The sequence below is a fragment of the Thamnophis sirtalis genome, unplaced genomic scaffold (genome assembly GCF_051295495.1).
Source record: "Thamnophis sirtalis isolate CommonGarterSnake01/CBP01778 unplaced genomic scaffold, rThaSir2_p1.2 scaffold_10, whole genome shotgun sequence".
In the NCBI taxonomy this organism is placed as follows: domain Eukaryota; kingdom Metazoa; phylum Chordata; class Lepidosauria; order Squamata; family Natricidae; genus Thamnophis; species Thamnophis sirtalis.
In genome coordinates, this window is record NW_028261390.1 from 21,234,460 (window position 1) to 21,256,130 (window position 21,671).

The following is a 21,671-nucleotide window of genomic DNA, read 5'->3' on the forward strand; positions in this document are numbered from 1 at the left end:
ATGTGCCAAGAAATACCAAGTGATAATAGAAATGTGGTAGCTATAGATGCTTTTCAGTAATAGCCACAATACTGTTTCCTAATAACTTACTAAAGTATTACTTAATGAGATGTTCAGTCTCTGAGAGAGTGCAAGAGTATCACTACGGTAACAAATTATGGATTATTGAGAATAGTGGAAAAATTAGTTAACTACATTGTACTGTCATTTAATGTGGATCTACTCAGAACTCCACCACTGCTAGTGACTTATTTACATACATACACAAAGTATAACAAGGCTTACTAATTCCATTTTTTTCTCCACAAATTTGTTATCTATGTGCTGTTTCTATTAATAAAACTTCAAAACTTACATCCAGAAAATATGTATGTATGTATGTATGTATATATACATATACATATGTATGTATGTATGTATGTATGTATACATACATACATACATACATACATACACACACACACACACACACACACACACACACACACACATATATATATATATATATATATATATATATATATATATATATATATATATATGTTGTATTTGTGCTGATATGTATGTATGTATAAACATTTCATCTAGATTAATCAAACACAAAAACTATAAATGTTAAAAAGATCTATGTTCAAATACTAGGCTATATAACTATTGAAATGCATTGTCCTTTATATGGAAAAAGGTCAGATACTGGGTTAGTACATGCCCTCAGCTTAGAGCTGCTCATGGTCTCCTCTATAATTTGATATGGGACCCCATAGTCACATGAGGGGAGGATATGATGCCCCATTTATATAGATATTGTGTGAAATGTGAATCCTATTCAGGGTTGCCCATTGCAGGGACGTGCAGTCAGAGGAGGCAGGGAAGGCAGAGCCTCACCACTGTCATCATGAAAAGAAAAAAAAATGTAAAAGGCAAAAAGCAAGAGCTGAGGTCAGGCTGAGCTAGTTGCTGCCAGAGTCACTGTGGATGACTCTGCTTAACGGTTTAAAAAAGCCTCTAAAAGTGCCCTCTACAGCAGTGTTTTTCAACCACTGTGCCGCGGCACACTAGTGTGCCGCGGCACAGTGTGAGGTGTGCCGTGGGAAAAACACTCGCCCCCCCTCCCCCAAAAAATCGTTTTTAAAATGCGCTTTCTGAACTCGGCCTCTGTTGTCTTGGGAGCCTTCGGGGCGAATTTGCTTAATCTCACGCCGCCGTCGTCCCTTTCACCCGAACCAGAGCTAGGGCAAGCCCCCTGCCTGAGAGCAGCTGCAGCTGCAAGCCAAGAGAAATTGAGAGAGAGGGAATGTGCACGTTGCGCTCTCCAGAAGGGCTAGGGACTGACAGCCATGGCGAAAGCAGCCCCCGCCGGCCGGCCCTCGCTTTTGTCTGCTGGGTAGTGAAGGCGGCGGTGGCGGAGGAGGAAGCAGCTCGGCGTCGCTGCTCGCCTTTCCCGCTCTGTGCGTGGGAGAATGTGTGTGTGTGTGTGTGTGTGTGTGTGTGAGAGAGAGAGAGAGAGAGAGAGAGAGAGAGGTAATTCATAAAATCCCTTCCCCCTCCAGCCATTCTTCCCCTTTCCTACAACTGACATTGGTTTTTTTTAAAAAAAAAATTGTGGCGGAGGCTATTGCAAGTAGATTCGGTGTGTGTGTGTCAGGGTGGAAGGAAAATTGAAGTAAGATTATAAGCACAGTTGTAGTTTTAGTAGTTTTATTTAGAGGCAAATAAACGTGGCTTGCCTCGTCTTTTGGGGCGGGAGGAGGGCTCTGCCATAATTCCACATTAGCCAACAGTTTTTCCATGCTAGAGCTAGAAGTGTTGTGTAAGCCCAATCTATATGAGAACCAATAGAAATTAGTGGATGAATTCAATAAACCATGGTTAACCATGTATAAATGTCTTGTGGAAACATTCCCATGTTGTCCTATTGCAAGTAGATTCGGTGTGTGTGTGTCAGGGTGGAAGGAAAATTGTAGTAAGATTATAAACACAGTTGTAGTTTTAGTAGTTTTATTTAGAGGCAATTTCACTTAATAACCAAGTTGCCAGTTCCAATTGTGGTTGCTAAATTTTTTTAACATTTTCTAATGGTGGTGTGCCTCGTGATTTTTTTCATGAAAAAAGTGTGCCTTTGCACAAAAAAGGTTGAAAAACACTGCTCTACAGGAGGCGGCAGGAGAATGATGTGCCTCATCTAGTCTGACTTTTTATGATCACTCGAGCAGAGTTAAGCAAGAGTTAAAAGCTGAAAAATTCCTGACGAAGATGAGACACGTCGTTGCGGGAGCCTCCTCCTGTAGAGGGTGCTTTTTTAGAGGCTTTTTTAAACAGGTAAGCAGAGTCATCCACAGTGATTCTGCAGCAACTAGCTCAGCCTGACCTCAGCTCTTGCCTTTTTCCTTTTACATTTTTTTCTTTTCATGATGACAGGCAAGAGCAGAGTTGAAATCCTCTATGAAACAGCTGGAAAAGGTATGTGTGGGTCGGAGGGAGGGGGAGGAATTCAAACTTCATCCTCTTGGTGCGGGGCTTTGGGTAAAGACTGGAGGGAAGTGCTTTCCCTCCCCAAGTGTAGTTTGATTGCAGGCAGAGCCACGTTGTCTTTTCAAACCTGTAATCAGTGAAGCTGGGGCTGGGGGAAAGATGTGCGTGTGCTCCAGTATGGCTCTTTGACTGGCTTCCTGCCTCCTCCTGTGGTCTCCCTGACTCCCTCAAATCCAACTGTGTGTGTGTGTGTGTGTGTGTGTGCTTGTTTAAGAGAGAGTTTGTTTGAATGAAAGAGGGAAGGGGGTAGGAGAGATAGTCCAATCCAATTTCTGTGTGTGTGTGTGTATGTGTGTGTTTGAGAGGGGGGAGGGAGGGAGAGAGGGAGGAAGGAGGGGAAGGGAGAAGAAAAATAGCAATAGCAATAGCAGTTAGACTTATATACCGCTTCATAGGGCTTTCAGCCCCCTCTAAGCGGTTTACAGAGTCAGCATATCTCCCCCACAGTCTGGGTCCTCATTTCACCCACCTCGGAAGGATGGAAGGCTGAGTCAACCTTGAGCCGGTGAGATTAGAACTGCTGAACTGCAGATAACAGTCAGCTGAAGTAGCCTGCAGTACTGCACCCTAATCACTGCGCCACCTCGGAAGGAAACTTATTTAGCAAAGGAGAAAAACAACATTGTCAACTCTGAATGTTTCATTACTGTGAATGTGTGTGTGAGCCATCTTTGTAAGCCACCTACAGTCAGCATTCACAAGTTGGAAAGCCACATAAGTTATTAAAATGTATATAATACAAATAAAAAAGCATTTTCTAAAAGCCTTCAGCTCCAGAAATTTCAAGTTAACATAAATTATGGAGGACTGTCAAATTGGAGAAAAATGGGTAAAATTAATGTAAATTTAAAATAGACAATTGTTAAAATTTGCACCAGTACCTATCATCCTTGAATATCTAAATTTTGGATTCATGATAGATGTCTCCAAAATGCCAGAAAATAAGTAGGCTAATTACAGACTACAAAGAATTAACTAAAGATTATTTTGAAGGGTGGAAGCAAGTGATTCCATCTAGTGATAGGAAGGTAAGGACGCTAAATCTTTTTAATACCCTGGGTTCTATAATAACCATTGCCTCTGATTCCTCAGATACTGACAAGTTGGTTGTTGTAGCTAATATTAACAATTATCCTCTAGAAGAAAGATTTATTATGCTACTTTTGTGCTCAGTGGCGCCAGAGTTATGTTCTAAAACTCAGGGAAAAAAAGAAGATAAAATTTCTCCCTAAAGAGAAAGGTGGAATCAGTGACTCATGCTACAATCAGCTTATAGTGTTACTGCCAGGTAACTACATATTCACTAGAAAAACACGTCCTTTGATAGTTGAGGGAACATGCTTTGGAATACCTGGAGGATAAAAGGGATATCCATCTCTGTTTTGTCTAAGAATTATTTTTAATCTTACTTTTATATTTAGAAAAGAAAAAGAATCAGAGGTATTGAGGTAAGATGCATTGTATGCTTTGGGTTATCTAAGTACAGCCAGCACCATTTAACTTTTGTATTGTTTAAGCAACAGGAATGAAATCACGGATTTTCCAGCTGCCTGCTTTAAACTTTTTAGGTCATTTAGAGTTAGGGTGGCATAACATTTAGAGCAGACATATTAATCTAATATATTTCATTTAGCAAATTTCAGTAGATTTAGTCTAATAATGATAACATTTGAATCCTGCTCTGTTCTTTTCTCCCCAGATCTGTTTGGAGATGAGATAGCATCTATATTTGTTTAGGCCTAGAAGAGGCCTAAGCAGTAAATCAACATTCAGTCAACAGCAGGCAGTAGTAAAACATGCTGAAACTTTTCCCAAACAGCTTTGCATTTTCTAAGCGTGTTCCTAAACCAATCCAAAGCTTTTAAAAACGAACTATTGAATGGGTATGAAATAGTTTTTCCTTGTCTTCATCCTATCTTAGCTTCCACAGGGATGGGATGTTGGTTGATAAAGGTGGACTGGACGAATTAAATCTGGGTTATTTTCTCCATTTCTCATACTTAACTGCTATAGTGAACATTCCCAATGTCCTTATAAAGCTTATTTTCTATTTAATTTTTATGAACCTGGCTTGAGGTTAAAAAAAAAGCCAAGAGGGTAGTTTAGGCAGTTTTATTTATACATTTCAGTGGTGGGTTTCAAAAATTGTTAGAACTTCTTCTGTAGGTGTGGCCTGCTTTGTGGGAGTGGCTTGCTGGCCATGTGACTGGGTGGGAGTGGCTTGCTGGCCATGTGACTGGGTGGGCATGGCCAACTTGTAAAATGTGGTGAAACTCACTTAACAACGCTCTTGCTTAGCAACCAAAATGTTGGCTCAGAAACTCTGGCATTTGAAGCATGCAGGTCTTAAAGCTGTCAAGTTACAAGACCCTTGCACCCCTAACCCTTTAGAAAAAACCCCCCAGGGGTGTCCAAATTTGACAGCTTTAAAACTTGTGGACTTCAATTCCCATAATTCCTATGGCATTTTATTTTAATCTTTATTTTTTCATGAAATATTTAAACATAAGTAATTTGTGCATGGGAAATAATGTTCACCATATCCAATGGTACTCTTACATGAGTGTCCCAAATTAATAAAATGGAAAGTTGCACCTGAAAAAAAAAACACCTGATGTGGGAGAAATAAATCAATATAATGATGTTCCTTGAACCCTATTTTTTACACTGCCACTTAGATTTTTCAAATGATACATTATTTTGGATTGTAAAGGCATTCTAATCTAATTATTACTAAGCACTGAAACATTCTTTCATTCTTTCCATAAAATAAATAAAAACACACAATTTAAACTTGTTAAACACTTTTTAAAGGCAGTCTCTTAGTGAGAAAATTATTAGGTCAATTTCCATTTTTTGCACTGATGAGGATTCAGGGAACACACACACATACCAGTGGTTGGTTGCAGGCAGTACACCCTAGTATGGGGTGTACCGGGTACCGTTCTGGTACGGTGCTCCGGAGGGTCCACCCACCCACCTGAGCTCCTTACCTGTATTTGAGCTCTTCGGCGCTTCCACGCACAGAGCTTGTGTGATGCTTCATCAAGCAGCTGGAGCATTGCGGAGGCATCACGGAGGTAAGGACGCATGTGTGCACTGTGTGTGTGTGCGGTGCGCATGCATGTGGGGGACGCTGAGTCCCGTTGCACCATATCGGTTGCAATGGGATCCGGAACCCACCACTGACACACACATATACACACACACTTTCCTCTCTTCTTGATTAGCAATGCTAATATTTACAGAAACAATATTTCAAATATAAGAGTTAAAAGTTTATTCTTTTACAAATAATTTTCAAGTCACAATATATTTACATTTAACAGAATTATTATTATAGAACTATGACTTATCATGACAACTGATGCACTATCACAGCTGTAACAAACAAGAGATGATTTAAGTTGTTTGGACATATTTCTATAAAAATATTTTGTTTAAAGATTCAACAAGCAGGTTCTGAAAGCAATTTCTGGTCTCCCTCTCCCCCCTTTACTTGATTTTAAATATTCCATGGTCTAGAAAAACTAGTTAAGTCAAACAAATTAATTCTTGAGGTGAAATAATTATATCTAAAATGTATCAGTCACTCAAATGATACTATTCATCCATATAATTTCAAACTCATAATTTGAGTTGATAAGTGCAGATTTTATATATACAACTTTGTTTTTTCTCTTGCTGGATGGACAAATTTCAATTGACGATTTCCTAGAATTACATCATTTTAATGCTTTATAGCTTCTTCCAGTCAAAGTAAACTTCTGTAAAAAATAATAAATTGGAAAAAAAAACCCACTGAACTGAAAAAACACTGTAAACAGACACAATATTTGAGTCATGAGCAGAATTAAAATGTTGCTGTATTCTTAAGAGTTTTTCAGAGAGCTAGAAGACACTTCAAGCTTTTCTGGTCATATTTGTGGAGAAGGAACTGTTAGAAGACCCGTTGGCTTGATTTTGTTAATGCCGCCATCCAGAATGCAAATTCTTGGATATTTTATTTTCACCAGATGAGCTGCGAACTGAAGTAGAAATATTTTACGTTAGAATGATGCATATATATATTGTTTCAATACTCAACTTATGACTACAATTGAGCCCATTTTTGTTGCTAAGTGAGACAAATGAATTTTGCCTCTTTTACAACCTTTCCTGCCATAGTTGTTCTGTGAATTTTGTTAAGTGTTAAGTTGTGAAGTTAATAGCACGGTTGTTAAGTGAATCTGGCATCCTCATTTACTTTACTTGTGAGAAGATTGCAAAAGGTGATCACATGATCATGGGAAATTGCAACCATCTTAAATATGAATCAGTTGCTCATATTCATGATCATAAGTGGGGAAAATGATCATGTCACTTTTTTTAGTGCCATTGTAACTTTGAACAGTGATGAAAGTAATAGCAATAGCACTTTGACTTAGATACCACTTCATAGTGCTTTTACAGCCCTCTCTAAGCGGTTTACAGAGTCACCATATTGCCCTCAACAATCTGGGTCCTCATTTTACGCACCTCGGAAGGATGGAAGGCTGAGTCAACCTTGAGCCAGTGAGATTTGAACTACCGAACTTCAGCTAGCATAGCAGTAAGCTGAAATAGCCTGCAGTACTGCACTCTAACCATTGTGCCATCTTAGCTCTTAACTGGTTATATGTTGAGGACTACCTACATGTAGCTATATAAGAAAGACTAGGGTCTAAGACTAAACTTATTAAAGCTTCTGCATTCTCCTATTATCAAAGAGCAATCTTTACTTACTAAATTATTTTCAAGTAATTTTTATGTTTGTTTTATACAGGAAATACTACAGGTTTACATACTTTTTTCAAACTGAAGTGATTCAGTTTTAGCGGTAGTCCTCCACCATCTTACTATCACCCCGTTTATCCATAACGAGCACTTGTAGAGCAAGTGTGTTGAGACACTTCCCACTTGAAAATTATCCTGAATGTTTAACGTTTGCATGTTAGGTCTGGGTAACTGAATTTGAAGATACATATTAATTTCTTTATTTGACTGATTTCTATTTATTCTATTAGAATATGTTAGTGCTTTATTATATTTCTTTAATATTTATGTATGGATTTTATTTATTTATATCCCATCTTTATTATTTTTTAAATAACTCAAAACTGAACAAAACTATATTGTACTTTCCTCCTCCTATTTTCCTCACAACAACACTGTGACTGAGAGAGATTGATCCAAAGTCACCCAGCTGCTTTCATGTTTAAGGGGGGACTTCTACATTCAGTTAAAAATAGGCCAACATCTTTGTTTTCAGTGATAAATGTGTAAATTGCGAGACAACATAAATATTTTCTAGAGCAATGGGAATGCTACTGACTTTCAGATTTCACTTTGAGTCTTATAATTGCACTAAATATATATTCAATTGGTAGACAACATGTGTTATTACATATATTTATAGAATTTTCATAAAGTATCTTTATAAAGTTAAAAGATAAACACCAAGCAGTACAAAAAGAAAGAAATTAAGAAAAAAGTATTGAAAGCAATAGAAAGAAAAACAAGACAAAACAAAAATACTTAAGTGACTTCCAACATTCTTTAAAGCAGTTATAGACTTATTTGACATAGTTTTCTCCCTTCTAATTTATATAACATGATTTTATTTTTGCCACATTAACCCCTCACCTATTTCAAGAAAATAGTCTTAGTTTTTGCCTGAAAATCCTTCATTTGCTTAACAAAAGTATACTATAGAATGGAAAACCGATTCCTTGTAATTCTAGAATAAGCTCATGACGGAATATCTCCCATAACTATTTAATTAAGACATTACACAACAAATGCTTTATGCTTCCACTGTGATGCAACTACATGGATAACCATTTTAGAATTGGTCACACAACTCAGCTATGGTGTTAACTCATGTTAAATCATATTCTATAATATTGGTAATATGTAATATTAAACAAAATCCCTATGCAGATCTGACAAAAGTAATACATGCTTGTTTAAACTAATAACAACAAAAATATTTTGACCTCAGCTGACAATTAAAAAGGAAAAGCAGTACAAAAACTACTGAAAATCTATGGTTTCTCGATCTGAAAACTAGAGATTAGTTTGCCTTAAACAATAAAGATATAATTTTGTAATGTTTCACAAGAAATATTTTTTGTGTTGAGCAAATACAAGATAACATCTATTGGTACATGATGAAAGCTAAAAGAAAAATCCTTCAAAGGTTTTCATGTAGGTCTTTGGGGACTGGAGATAGAGTACCATGATCTATATCTAGTTGTTACTTGTATAGGCAAGTAATACAGATATAACAGTCAGAGGTAATTGTTCTTAAAAGCTTTAGTGAAGAAGAAAGCCAAGGAATCTTGGCGTCCCTCTTCTCATTCAAGTGTGGCCAAATCATTACAGGATAAACACAGGACTTGTGTGGCCAATAGCAAGAAGAATCCCAGAAGATCACATTTGTGGGGATAGGGGTACAATACAGATAGGACAACCTTAGAGCTTAGAACAATTATCTTGTTCTTTTGGTGAGGAGGTCATTCCTGTCCCCAAACCCTAAAACTATTTATGAAAGGTCTATTTGTATATATTGGGCATCAATATTTTAGGTCTATGATGTTCAACTATGCAGTTAGCAAGTTACATTAAGCCATAAATTGGTATTGCAGAGATAAGCAAGAAAGGCAACTGGTCATAGTAAGTAATGAGAGATAAATCACAGTACATATTAAATTCAGCAAATTTCTTTTGCTGTAGGCAATTCTGTTTGTTAATGGATGGACCATATTCCAACCTTTTGCTATTTTTGTCAGTCAATCAGAATTTAGCCACAATCCCTTGTTTTGCATGTGTAATGCTGAAGTGAAACTGAATTTGGGGTTGTTCTTCCTTCTCCTGGTTGCTCAGGAGAAGAGAGGAAATGCAAGGCACTTAGATCAACATTTCCCTGATCATTCATATATATCATAGTTTAGTACAGCAAATCCAACCCAAGGCCTACTGGTTCCATTAGGCCCTGAACAGCTAGTAAAGTGACACCACAAGAACATAAACTTTTAACATTATATCATGGTTTAGCATGTCAGGACAAGGTGCCAGACACAGAAGTCCTCTCCAGAGCAGGCCTGCCATCAGTTCACACCTGCTGATGAAAGCCCAGACACTCTGGGCAGGCCATGTTGCAAGGATGCCAGACCATCGTATCCCTAAACAGATGCTCTCTGGTGAGCTGTCTCAAGGAAAGCAATTGCAGGGGGACAACAGAAATGATACAAAGACATGTTGAAAGCCTCCTTCAAGTCCATGGAAAATGACACCACCTCCTGGGAAACTCTGACACAAGATCGATCAGCATGGCACACACTGATCCACCAAGGCTGCCAGACATCTGAGGACAGAAGAACAACCATAGCACAAGAGAAGCGAGCACTCCACAAAGCCAGAGCAACAAATGTTGCAACAATGGTGCCCACACATGTCTGCCTGACATGTGGCAGAACATTTCATGCCCGTCTAGGCCTTACCAGGCACCTGCAGACACATCGTGGACAGCCCACAACCTGATAGATGTCAAGGTCTTCTTTGAACACGATGGACGAACATCATCATCAAAGGGACACCACAAGAACACAAACTTTTAACATTATATCATGGTTTAGCATGTCCAACCCAAGGCCTACAGGCTTCCTAAGGCCCTGAATAGTTAGTGAAGTGCACCACAAGATTGTAAACTTTTAACATTGTATGATTTTTAGTGATAGTTCTCATATTATATTTATATACAGCCCAAGACAATTCCTCTTCACTTGATGTGGCCCAGGCAAGCCAAAAGGTTTGGCATGCCTGGCGTAGCATATCCCCCAAATACTAAGTTCTATTTACCCAAAAGGCAACTGCAGTTGCTGATGCCTCATAAAATCTATTGAATCTTGTGCTATGCTGTTGCTCTTTTGCATTGCCTAAGTAATTGATGGGGCTTTGACAAATGACCCTTTCAGAACTCCTGAGGAGATGATGAGCTATAACCGCCATCATGCTGGGAGACACATAGCAACAAAGCAGATGAGAATCTGTGACAACTGGTCAAATACGGTATTTTCTAGCTGGGTGGTCTGGAGAAGGAAGGAGAAATACTAAAGGTTTGATTTAAAAAAAAGAGACATAATTGAACATTTTGACAAAAAATGACAAGTCTTGCAAATACAATTCAGGAAAATATGAAGTTGGATGAACAGACATGAAAGAAAGAGTTTTGTATGCCTGTAGCTTTTTCATATTTTCATCTGGAAATGGGAAAACAATTACTACTAATATATATTAATGGAAATACCATTCCATAAAAAAGTAAACATAATAAATGCTTGATCTAAAATACTACCCAAAAAGAGAATCGAAACTTTTATGCATATACAACATTTCCCATTCAGATTTTGAGGGTGGGTGATGGGTAGGAAGTCACTTGCATTTTTATATCACCAAGTTTGCACATGGATGAAGGAATATATGCTTAAACACGAGAAACTGTCATCATCGGATGCATTTTTCACATTAAGATATTATTGGTATTTGTTATTATTTCTAATTTATTTTAATAGTTTTTATTCCAATGTATAATTAACTTTAACTTTTAATAGATTTATATGATATAAAAATCATTTATATAATGATTTATAGAATACTGGATATGATTTAAACAATGTAGAACCTAAAATCTGACATAAGGAAAACAACAGCAGTAAATAATATGTCTTTATTTCAATTCTATATTGAAAGGTAAATTAAAAACCAAAAAAGTTAAATGAAAACTAGGGCCAAAGGTAAATGTTCTCTACTGTTGCTAAGATATCTGATCGGCAGCCAAATTTCTGACAAGTTAAAGAGCAACAGAACATGTGAATAATCAAAGAGACTAAAATCAGAAATGATAGGTCATTTTCCAGTACTGTTTGATTTCTTACCTCCAAAGTCAGAACATAACTCTTACGGTGATTCTTTAACAAAACAAAAAGTTAAAGGATTATTTCTAGCACGTATTACCTCTGGCTGGAGGGGAAGAGAGAATCATTCCAAATATTTACACGTATTTCACTTTAAGTTTCATATATACTTCCTGTAGAGGGGAAGACCTTAGTTTTCCATTGCAAAATTATAGTAATAAAATGGAACTTTCCATTATAGGTGTGTTTCAAAGCAGAGGAATTTGAGTTTTGCATAAATAAAACAATTTCCCGAACCCATATTTAAATCATATCATCTTTGTAGACACAAAGAGACATAAAAATGATATCTTTCTCTTCAAACCCTCTAGATAAGCTAAATTACAGGTGGAGAAGAGAGGGAGAATTTTATCATCAAGTGTTCTAACTTCTTCTTACAGTTACTTTTTTTTAATGAGCCCTTCCAATCATGTAGCTTTGGGGAATAAATGTTGAAATAATATATTGCTCTAGAAAATGTAAGTATATTATGGCAGTCTATGAGACTGCAGGATGTAGTAAATGTATTTATCAACTCTGCATTCTATTATTAGCAGAAGAAATCAAATGCCTTAAATTAGTTTTCACTTGTAATTCATTAAATCCTGCAAATCCTTGTCTAGGGATTTATCTCTTAAGCTACCATGACATTCAAGCCTACCATGGGAAGTTATGAACAGAGAAAAATGAGTTGGTAGCTGCTGGGAAGGGAGTATACAGCTACTACTCTAAACTCCTAGTGTCAGAGATAGAATCAGAAAAGACATCAAAATTGTTTAAAAAAAGGATGTGCCCCTTTTGGCTTTTTAAAACTTCTGCATTATCTTTGGCACTGTATGTGACTAAACCTTCATATGGGTTCTACTGATGCATAAGGGAACAGCACCAAAATTTGGTTTCTTTTATTTCAAAGACAAAGTAGTAGCTCATTTATTTTTATGTTGCAGAGTTTATTAAGTTGTGTAAGCCATGTTGAGCAGTATTGAATGATGCTGAATTCAGTTAAATTGAATAGTTTATTTGGCCAGATGAAATTAGACACCCAAGGAATTTGCCTCCAGAAGCTTCAGCGTACATGCAAAGCAACAAAGTAATGTAATCATCATCATAATGATAACACCAATAAGAGGGTGGAGTAAAGAAGATAATACAGCCATGCTAAATGTGTAAATACACATAGACTATAGACAGCACTATGACAATTAGGTCACAAGTCTATGAGCTGTGATGGTGCAGTGGTTAGAGTGCAGTACTGCAGGGTATTTCTGCTGACTGCTGATTGCCAGCAGTTCGGCAGTTCAAGTCCCACCCCTCACGGTTGACTCAGCCTTCCATCCTTCCGAGGTTGATAAAATGAGGACCCAGATTGTTTCGGGCAATAAGCTGACTCTGTAAACGACTTAGACAGGGCAAGCACTATGAAGCGGTATATAAGTCTAAGTGCTATTGCTATTCAGCAGAATGATGGCACGAGGGGAAAAAACAGTCCCTGTGTCTGTCATAGTTGTTTTGTCATGCAATGCCCTATAGTGCTGTCCCAAAGGAAGGAGTTGTAACAATTTGTCCAGGATGTGAGAGGTCTACAGATATCTTCTCACACCTCCTTCTGCCTGTGCAATATACAGGTTTTCTATGGAGGCAGACTGGATGCAATTGTTTTTTTCTGCAATCTTAACCATCCGTTGGAATCTGTACTTGTCCTGTTTGGTTGTTGTACCAAATCAGACATTTATTGATGTGGCCAATAAATTGAAGTAAACAGCAATTTTATTTATTTCATATCATTATGTGTGTCTATATGTTTTCAAGTCAGGGTGGAGTCCTGGTGACTGGATTAGTTCCTGCAGTTTTCTTGGCAAATTGTTTCAGAAGTAGTTTGCTATTGCCCCCATCTTATGGTTTAGAGAAAAACTGATTGGCCCAAGGTCACCCAGCTGGCTTTTGTTCCTAATGTGGAACTATAATTCATGGTTTCCTGGTTTCTACCTTGGAGCCTTGACCTACTACATCAAATTGGCTCTTGCAACAACATTTATGCTTTGACCCAAATTAGCCGATTCTGTGAGGTGCACAGAGAAAACGAAAAGTAGAATGGCTCAGCGTTAAAACAATGAACACAACACAATAATTAAAGACTCCAAGTGGACTAGAATTATAAGCTGTAGATGTGTTGCATTTATAACTGCAATTCAGTCTTTCCTAGTCCTGTCCTGGTTTTTTTTGGGGTATGTGTGTGGATCATTACACTTATACAATAGTTTAGCTTTCCTACACCATACAGATGACTGGAAAACTGGTTTCACAGCTTTTCCCCATCTGAGGGTGGGGATGGGGATAACGCAAGATTTAAGGCTGAATGTAGACAACTATATGACTTCCAATTGCTTCCACAAGTTTGGAACTTTTGTTTTTACAAGTGAACTTAGAGGTGGAAAAGAAGCAACAAAATAAATACTAATAGAGTTGACTATATGTGACATATTTATTTTTACATACATAGTCAACATAGGATGCTTCCAAATTGGGCTTTCATCTTGCAATTATTATACCTCATGGATATTTTATAGAAGAATCTGTTCTATTTTAACCCTTCCCATCAGAGATGGGTTTCTGCCAGTTCGCCCCAGATCGGGGGAACGGGTAGTGGCAGCAGCAGGAGGCTCCTCCCACCCACCTGGATGCTTCTGTGCATGTGCAGAAGCACTGCATGAGGGCACAAGCGAACTGGTAGTAAAATAAATTGAAATCCACCACTGCTTCCCATGCCTTCTTATCACTTCTATTTCCACTTTCCCTCTGCCCCCTAAAAAAGAAAAGGTCAGGAGAGCACATTTTGAACGGAAGCAACAGTAATCCTCTGTTTAGAAACATCCATAAAGAAAGGATGGCAGAATGAGAAAGAAACAAAGTTAAAATAATAAAATCAAATTAATAACTTCTGCAATTGCAACTCTCCTCTTCTTAAAATCCAATTAATTTAAATTTCTAAAATATGAAATCAATCTAAGCAAATGGGGAAAGCTTGCAAGAACATTGTTATATACATTTACTTCTCTTTCCTGAATATGCCAATATCCTTTTTCATATATAATTCAGTTCAAAATACTTATATAGATGGTCTTAACTTACAATAGTTCATTTAGTAATGATTCAAAATTACAGTGGCACTGAAAAAAGTGACTTATGGCTATTTTTCGCACTTATGACCATTACATTTTGATGACCAGGTCATCAAAATTCAGATACTTGGCAACTGCCTCATATTTATGATTTTTGCAGTTTCTTGTTACTATGTGACCACCTTTTACGAAACAGAAAGCATTAAAAAGGTTTCTGAGATGTGGCTTGGAATTTAAAACAAGTGAAAGCAATCTAAAAGAGTACAACTCTACAAACATCAAGGTAATGAGTGAGATAAGTAGTAAGGAACAAACTATGACAAAAATGCACTATTTGTTCACTTGAGATAAAAGGAACATTCCCTAAATTCTCAACGGGTAAGGAATGTACCCCTTCCACTCTATAATTTCAAGTAGAAAAGGCAGGTATAAGAGTTCAGCTCACAAGCAGTTTAAAGTTCCTATTAATCTAGGTAGATGGCAAATGTGATAAGAAATAAACCTACCATACAGTACAGTCAAATATATATAATTTTAGATTTTGAGATCTACTTTATGGATTTATTTTCTTTCTTTAAAAGTAGACACATTTTCAAAATAATCACTCCTCTCTTGCGAAGCACAGATATCTCACCATTACTGAAGATTGCAATAAGTGCATTTTGTAACATTCATGCCATTTAGTTAGATAGAATGAAAAAGTCCATGAGTGTTTTTTAACAGGCTAAAAACACATCATCACTATTATCAGAGGAGAGGGCTAACATATCTCCTTGTGGTCATTTCACTTACAATATACTTATGATGCTTGTATGACTATAATTGCAATACATATTAAACGATGGGAAAAAATAAAAAGGCTGTTTATACCGTTTCTCATTTTAGCTTTCCATGATTTATATTAACTCATGCAAATAATCAGACAAATTTAATTTTCAAAAATTATTCAAACCTTTTTAAACCTTTTACCAAATGCTTCCCGGGTTTCTTATCTGAGTAATAATGTTTTGGTAACTGCTTTAACTCATTGATCTGGCCAAGTGACAAGATTCATGACTTCACCTTGCCTATTTACGTGTCAACAGATAACCTATGTTTGAAACTTTACAAAGCTGTTTATCCCCTTGGGGACTTCTATACTTATATAAAAACAAATATTCCCAAACAACTAAATGCCGAATAATTAAAAAATGAGAACACATTTTGTGGAAGAACCGTCTGTACCACATTGTACAAAATTTGAAACATTTCTATTGCTTGTAGCATGTTCTTTTCCACTTTTTGGTTGATTTTCCTTACTGGTAAAAAAAACAACCACAAAAATAATTGTTTTGGTTTTCCCATGCTCAGCTATGAGACTATAATGTTCTATTTCCTAATTCTAACTCTGGGTTATCTCCACAATAACCTCTATGAGACTGGGTTGGTTCCAGAGTTGGATTAGCTGATTTGGCATACACTAATGAATACTGCTATGGGTATCTACTGTGTAGTATTGTTATTTTGGGCCACTCAGCCAACAACTTTCCACTGAAAATGTGCCTTAAAATGAATTTTCCAGTACTTATGATGTTTTGAAACAATCTTCTTTAGTTATCAGCCAAATGAATAATTCCCACATGGAAAGGTCACCAAGCATATTTAAAAACCAATCCGTTTTATAGAAGGAAGAGATCCATGTTTAGGCCAGGAATGTGTCATCCTGCCTTATTTCATTATCAAAATTAAAAAAAACAAACCACATACATTTTGGGGAAGATGAAATCCCATAACTGTACTTCTAAAAATATAATACACTAGCAAGCATTCTGATGGGACAGTAAAATAATATAACCAAATTATTTTAAAATGATTCCTGTTACTGACTTAGAAACAGGTCATTAATTTTTACAGGGCAAAATAAATGAATGGTGATAAAAAGTTCACACTCCCTAAGTACTAACAGTTATAAAAACAGGACAAAGGTAAAGTTCATTTGTTTAATCCTCACTATATCTGGAATGGGCTTGAATTTAAGAACCTGTTGTTTCTAGAATCAAAGAACAAAATTTCTAAATGTCACTATCACCAGATTAATGAAATTAAAAACTGGCTACCTCTTAAAAGAAGAACATGTCTTATTGACAATCACACTAGAGAGAAGATGTGATTGCTAATATTATCAACCTCTTGAAACCGCTAAAAATAACAATTCCTTTTACCCAGTCATTCCTACAATTTCCTTATCATCATTTCAGGCAAGCAGAAACTATGTTGGAGTAAAATACCGCCTTTTTATTGTAATATGGGTTTGTCTCTATAGCCTAGCCTTGCTATAAAACATTGCATATATTTTAAAGTATAAAACACCCTGGAATGGAATGAGTTAATTTGCCTGTTAATCAGATTCAGATATATTTCTCATGAGAAGTGAACCCACCACTAATTTATTTGTTATTACATTATTAAACTTTCACAACTTATTGTAGATTATCAGAGTTATCGTCCAACATAACCAGGCTGAAATGATGATCTAGGCATTTTTACAAAAGCATTTGAACTCTCAATGTTTATGTAGGTATTACTTGATTTTTAAGGTGTCCACATAGTTAATGGTGGATTTGGGGTATACAATTTTACCAGTGGTAGGATTCCAATTTTTTTTTACTACCAGTTCTGTGGGTGTGGCTTGATGGGCGTGGTAGGGGAAGGATACTGTAAAATCTCCATTTCCATCCCACTCCAGGGGAAGGTTATTGCAAAATTCCCATTTCCTCCCGATCAGCTAGGACTCAGGAGGCAGAGAATAGATGGGGGCGGGGCCAGTGGTGGGTTCCTACTGGTTCTCCGAACTACTCAGAATTTCCGCTACTGGTTATCCAGAACCTGCTGAACACCACCTCTGATTTTTACATTTGTAAATTGTCTGTAAAATTGCAATTCAGGTAGTATTTGCCAAGCATTATTCTGAACAATATACATACTTTCTCCCTAAGCAACTTACCTGTGCTGCATTCTTTGACACATGTCCTACTATCACCACAACTCTCCCTTTAAAGCTCTGAAGTGTGGAAGTAGCAGGGCACTGGATGAATTCTCCTTCAGCAGTGAATGCTGACCCAAATGGGATATTGATACTTCCTGGTATATGCCCACGGTTAAAACTAGACAAAAAGATTTTTAGTTAAGGAAACTTAGAATGAGGAGGAGCATAAGAACAAAACTAGAAACCTTATAAAGGCTCACAATTCAAAAAGAGCATTGGTACCTACCTGATACGCTTCTTCTATTAGGGTGGAGATAGCATCCATGCATGGGTTGACACTGTCTGTGCTCTGATTGGACTGAGTCTGAATATTAATTAGCCAATGTACTATATGACCCACCTCTGTGAGTGTTACCACCCAGTTTCCAGCAAAGTAAATGAAGACACAGACTCCACGTGTTATCCCCCAAAAAACAATCTTTAGTGATACAGGTAAACAGAACAAAACCAAATGCATTCATCAACCATGAAAATACACCAACGGCAGGTAAAAGAGGTCGCCTCCAAAAAAGATAAGGGGCTGGATGCTATCTCCACCCTATTAGAAGAAGGTATCAGGTAGGTACCAACTCTCTTTCTCAATAAGGGTGGAGATAGCATCCATGCATGAAAACTCTGGAAGGATCCCTGTTTGCTTCTGATTCTCCTCTTAAAAACAGCATTTACATGTATTCTGGTTCATCAGGACAAAGATAGAAAATGAAGCTATTTAGTGCCGTTATTCTGCAGTTATCGGTTATGGTTTTCATAGAATACCAGATAAGAGAAGCCCCAAGAAGACAAGTTCACCCAAAGTCTGCTTTAACCAGAATTATTTTTCTACAAATGATAAATAGAACAAAGGAAATTGTTATTCTAAAACAGGAATAAGGAACTCTGACATAAACCTGAGATTTGAGATTTCTTGTAGCAACCCACCTCTGATGTAACCCTAGAAATACTGACTTACAATAAATTCCGTGGATAATAATGTAGGTTTGTTTTCAATATTTATGCATAATATTCACTGTTAATATTATTAGGCTCTTTTTTATTATTATGTTAAGCAGAACAATCATGCTCTCCTCTGCATTCGTGCAAGAAATGTATTTTTTAAATACATATTACTAAATCTGATGTGTTTATAAAGTTTTTTTAAAATACCTACAGTTCAGCTTCATATTAAATGGCTATTAAACAGGTTTTAATATTTTAATGAAGTTTTATTAATTGCATGCCGTTTTGCATTATTATTCCTATCTGACTATAAAAACAAGAGTAGATTAATAATGCTTGGTGGAGCTAAACAAGTTCCAATTTCACCTACTGAGCACAAATGTTTGGTTTCCATGCTAAAAATCAAAGTAATGACTTTTCATTTAAGTTATTGCAACACTATGATAAATTCTAAAATCCCCTAGGAAGGCTTACAGCTAATCTAGGATTAATACTAGTTTGAATACCTCTTAAAACAACTTGTATAAGCAATTCCATTTGGATGACTGTCAAGATTATAACCATGAGAAGCATAACTGATACATTTTCTTGAGATCAACAAAAAGCTGACCCATCCCACTAGTAAAAAGAATTCATTAATTTCATCTAGCTCCGGGCTGTCAAACTCACGGCCCGCGGGCCAGATGCGTCACACGCTGGCCACGCCCATGCCCGGTTTAGCAAAGGGGGAAAAAGTCCTGATACATCACGTAACACCGCTGTGACAACGCAAGTTTGATACCCCTGATCTAGCTTGAGGTAATAATTACCTTTGACTTTGGTCAACGACGGCAACATTTCAAATAAATCTACATCTTTATCATTGATAGTATAATAGTAATTAAAAGTAGGAGAGCCCTTTCTGAAAACTTTATAAATGCATCTTCTATAAAAAGAATATCATTTACGTTGGGTTTCTGCAATTGTTTTAGTGTGTCACCATGCAGGCCTTTGAAATATTTACTCTAATCTTAAATGGCATCTTAACCATTCCAGAAGTGAGCTGACTATAAGTAGCAGAAATGGACCCAACAAAACCAAAGGATTGTAGCTAATTTTACTAAGATCCTCAATCAAAGCATAAAAAGCTATTGGCTTTTTTATAACATAATTAGCAAACTCGTTTTTTTAAAGAGAAAACTGGACTATTACAAAAGCAAAATCACTTAAATGTTATGCTGTTATTTCACTTAAATGCTACCCTGTTACCCTATACCATGCTACCTTTTAACCTGAAGATTTTAACATAAAAAAAAATCATTACAGCTTATAAAATAAATTTAGATTATTTTAGTTTAGCTTCTATAAGATTTAACATGGGAACCACCACTAAAATAAGAATAACTAGAAGCTCAAAGTTGCTAGATTTGGCCTAACTGTCCAATCAATTTGTTATTAATTATATTATTTCTAAACATGCTGGATTTAAATTGTTAGGTGTGAATACGGGTATACCAAAGTATGAAATGATGAGCACAACTAAACTCTAATCACAAAAGTCAGGGACAATCGCTCAAAAATAATGGCTAAATTATTTAACTGTGCAGTTTGGATAGAGGCACACCATAGCTGGGTTTCAAGTTTCTATATGAGCACTAGATGTAATAGTATGTTGGAAAGACACTGGCAGATAGGAGGAAGACCTACAGAGTGGCAATGGTTAGGTACTATAAGAGCAGCTGAGATTGCAGAAGGAGTCGGGAAGTGGCAAACATCTCAGGGACCCAGTCTTTCCTTGAACTGTAAAGGCAAGGTGGTGGTGGTGGTGGTGGTGGGGGGTAGGAGACATACTTTAGACTTGTAAGATTCTCTTAATGACACCTTACAATAAAGATAGACCAAGTATTCCTCTTTCTGCTTCTTTTCTGGAATACCTCAAAGAGACTAGATGAGAATAGATGAAAACCCAGACATATAGGACAATTAGGCTCCCATCTAGTGGTTGACTAGATATGTGCAGTCTACATACTCACACTGAGTACTATTTAAACTGCCTGGAGTCTGTATAGATTGACCTTTTACCTTCTGTTCTAGGTAAGGTTTTCATTTCAGCTGAATTAAGAAGCTTCCAGATAAAGCTTTTATTGTAAATGACCTGCTTTTTCTTAATGGCATTTTCTTTTAATTTCCACTGAATTAAGAGGCTTCCGGATAAAAGTTTTATTGTGAAATGACCTAATTGTGTCAATGGAATTTTATTCCAAAATATTTTTCTATTGCTTCTTCCATTTTTTCCCTCAGATGGATGGATGGATGGATACAGAATTTCCCCGAAAATAAGACAGGGTCTTATTTTCTTTTGACCCCCAAAATAAGCGCTTGGCCTTATTTTTGGGGAGGTTTTATTATTTTTGAGGTGCAGGAGGCGGCGAGTGTGGTCACCTCATGGCTGCTGTGTTGCAATATTTTCGGCGAGGGCTTATATTCGGGGGAGGGCTTATTTTAGCACATGCGCTCAAAAGCCTCATTGGGCTTATTATCCGGGGAGGTCTTATTTTCAGGAAAACAGGATAGATAGATAGATAGATAGATAGATAGATAGATAGATAGATAGAGAAATAGCTACACAATACTTTTACATCAGTAAAATTAAATTACTCCTAAATCAGAAAATGTTTTAAATTCTGTTTAGACATATGCAAAATTATAATTAGGATTCTGGGCCTAAGAATCTGTAGGACGGCCCTATTTTTGCGTTCGAACACAAAAGCAATTTTTTCCCACTACTGAAAACAGCACTTGGCTTTCAAATGAACTCCAGGGAATACATTCCAAAAAGTGGGAAGAGTTGGGAAAATTAATTAACATTTAATTTGGGTTAACTGAACACTGCTGGTATGATTATTCCTTATATTTAATTAAAGATAATTCATCAGAAAATAGGGAACTCTCGAGAGTTCCCAAGGATTGCAAGTTGTGGATTCTTGTTTTAAGTAGAACAGATTAACAGTTAATGAGAGAAAAACAAAGCAATCTCTGTGAACTGAGAAATGCTTTCTATGCTTGGGATATAGTTCTCCACTGACTATGGAACTAAACTCCCCC

At 36.7% G+C, this 21,671-nt stretch overlaps 1 protein-coding gene across 2 annotated transcripts in view; it reads right to left on the minus strand.

The window, feature by feature from the left end:
- Nucleotides 1-5,882: 5,882 nt before the first annotated feature.
- Nucleotides 5,883-21,671, minus strand: part of TBCK (TBC1 domain containing kinase) — an 89,440-nt gene continuing 73,651 nt past the window's right edge. For both annotated transcript variants that reach the window (XM_014062210.2, XM_087724182.1), the window contains exons 25-26: nucleotides 17,610-17,769; nucleotides 5,883-6,560 (exon numbers count right to left, since the gene is read on the minus strand). In XM_014062210.2, the coding sequence (XP_013917685.1) occupies nucleotides 6,450-6,560; nucleotides 17,610-17,769 (271 nt within the window). In that variant the 3' untranslated portion in view covers nucleotides 5,883-6,449. The remainder of the gene's footprint in view (nucleotides 6,561-17,609; nucleotides 17,770-21,671) is intronic.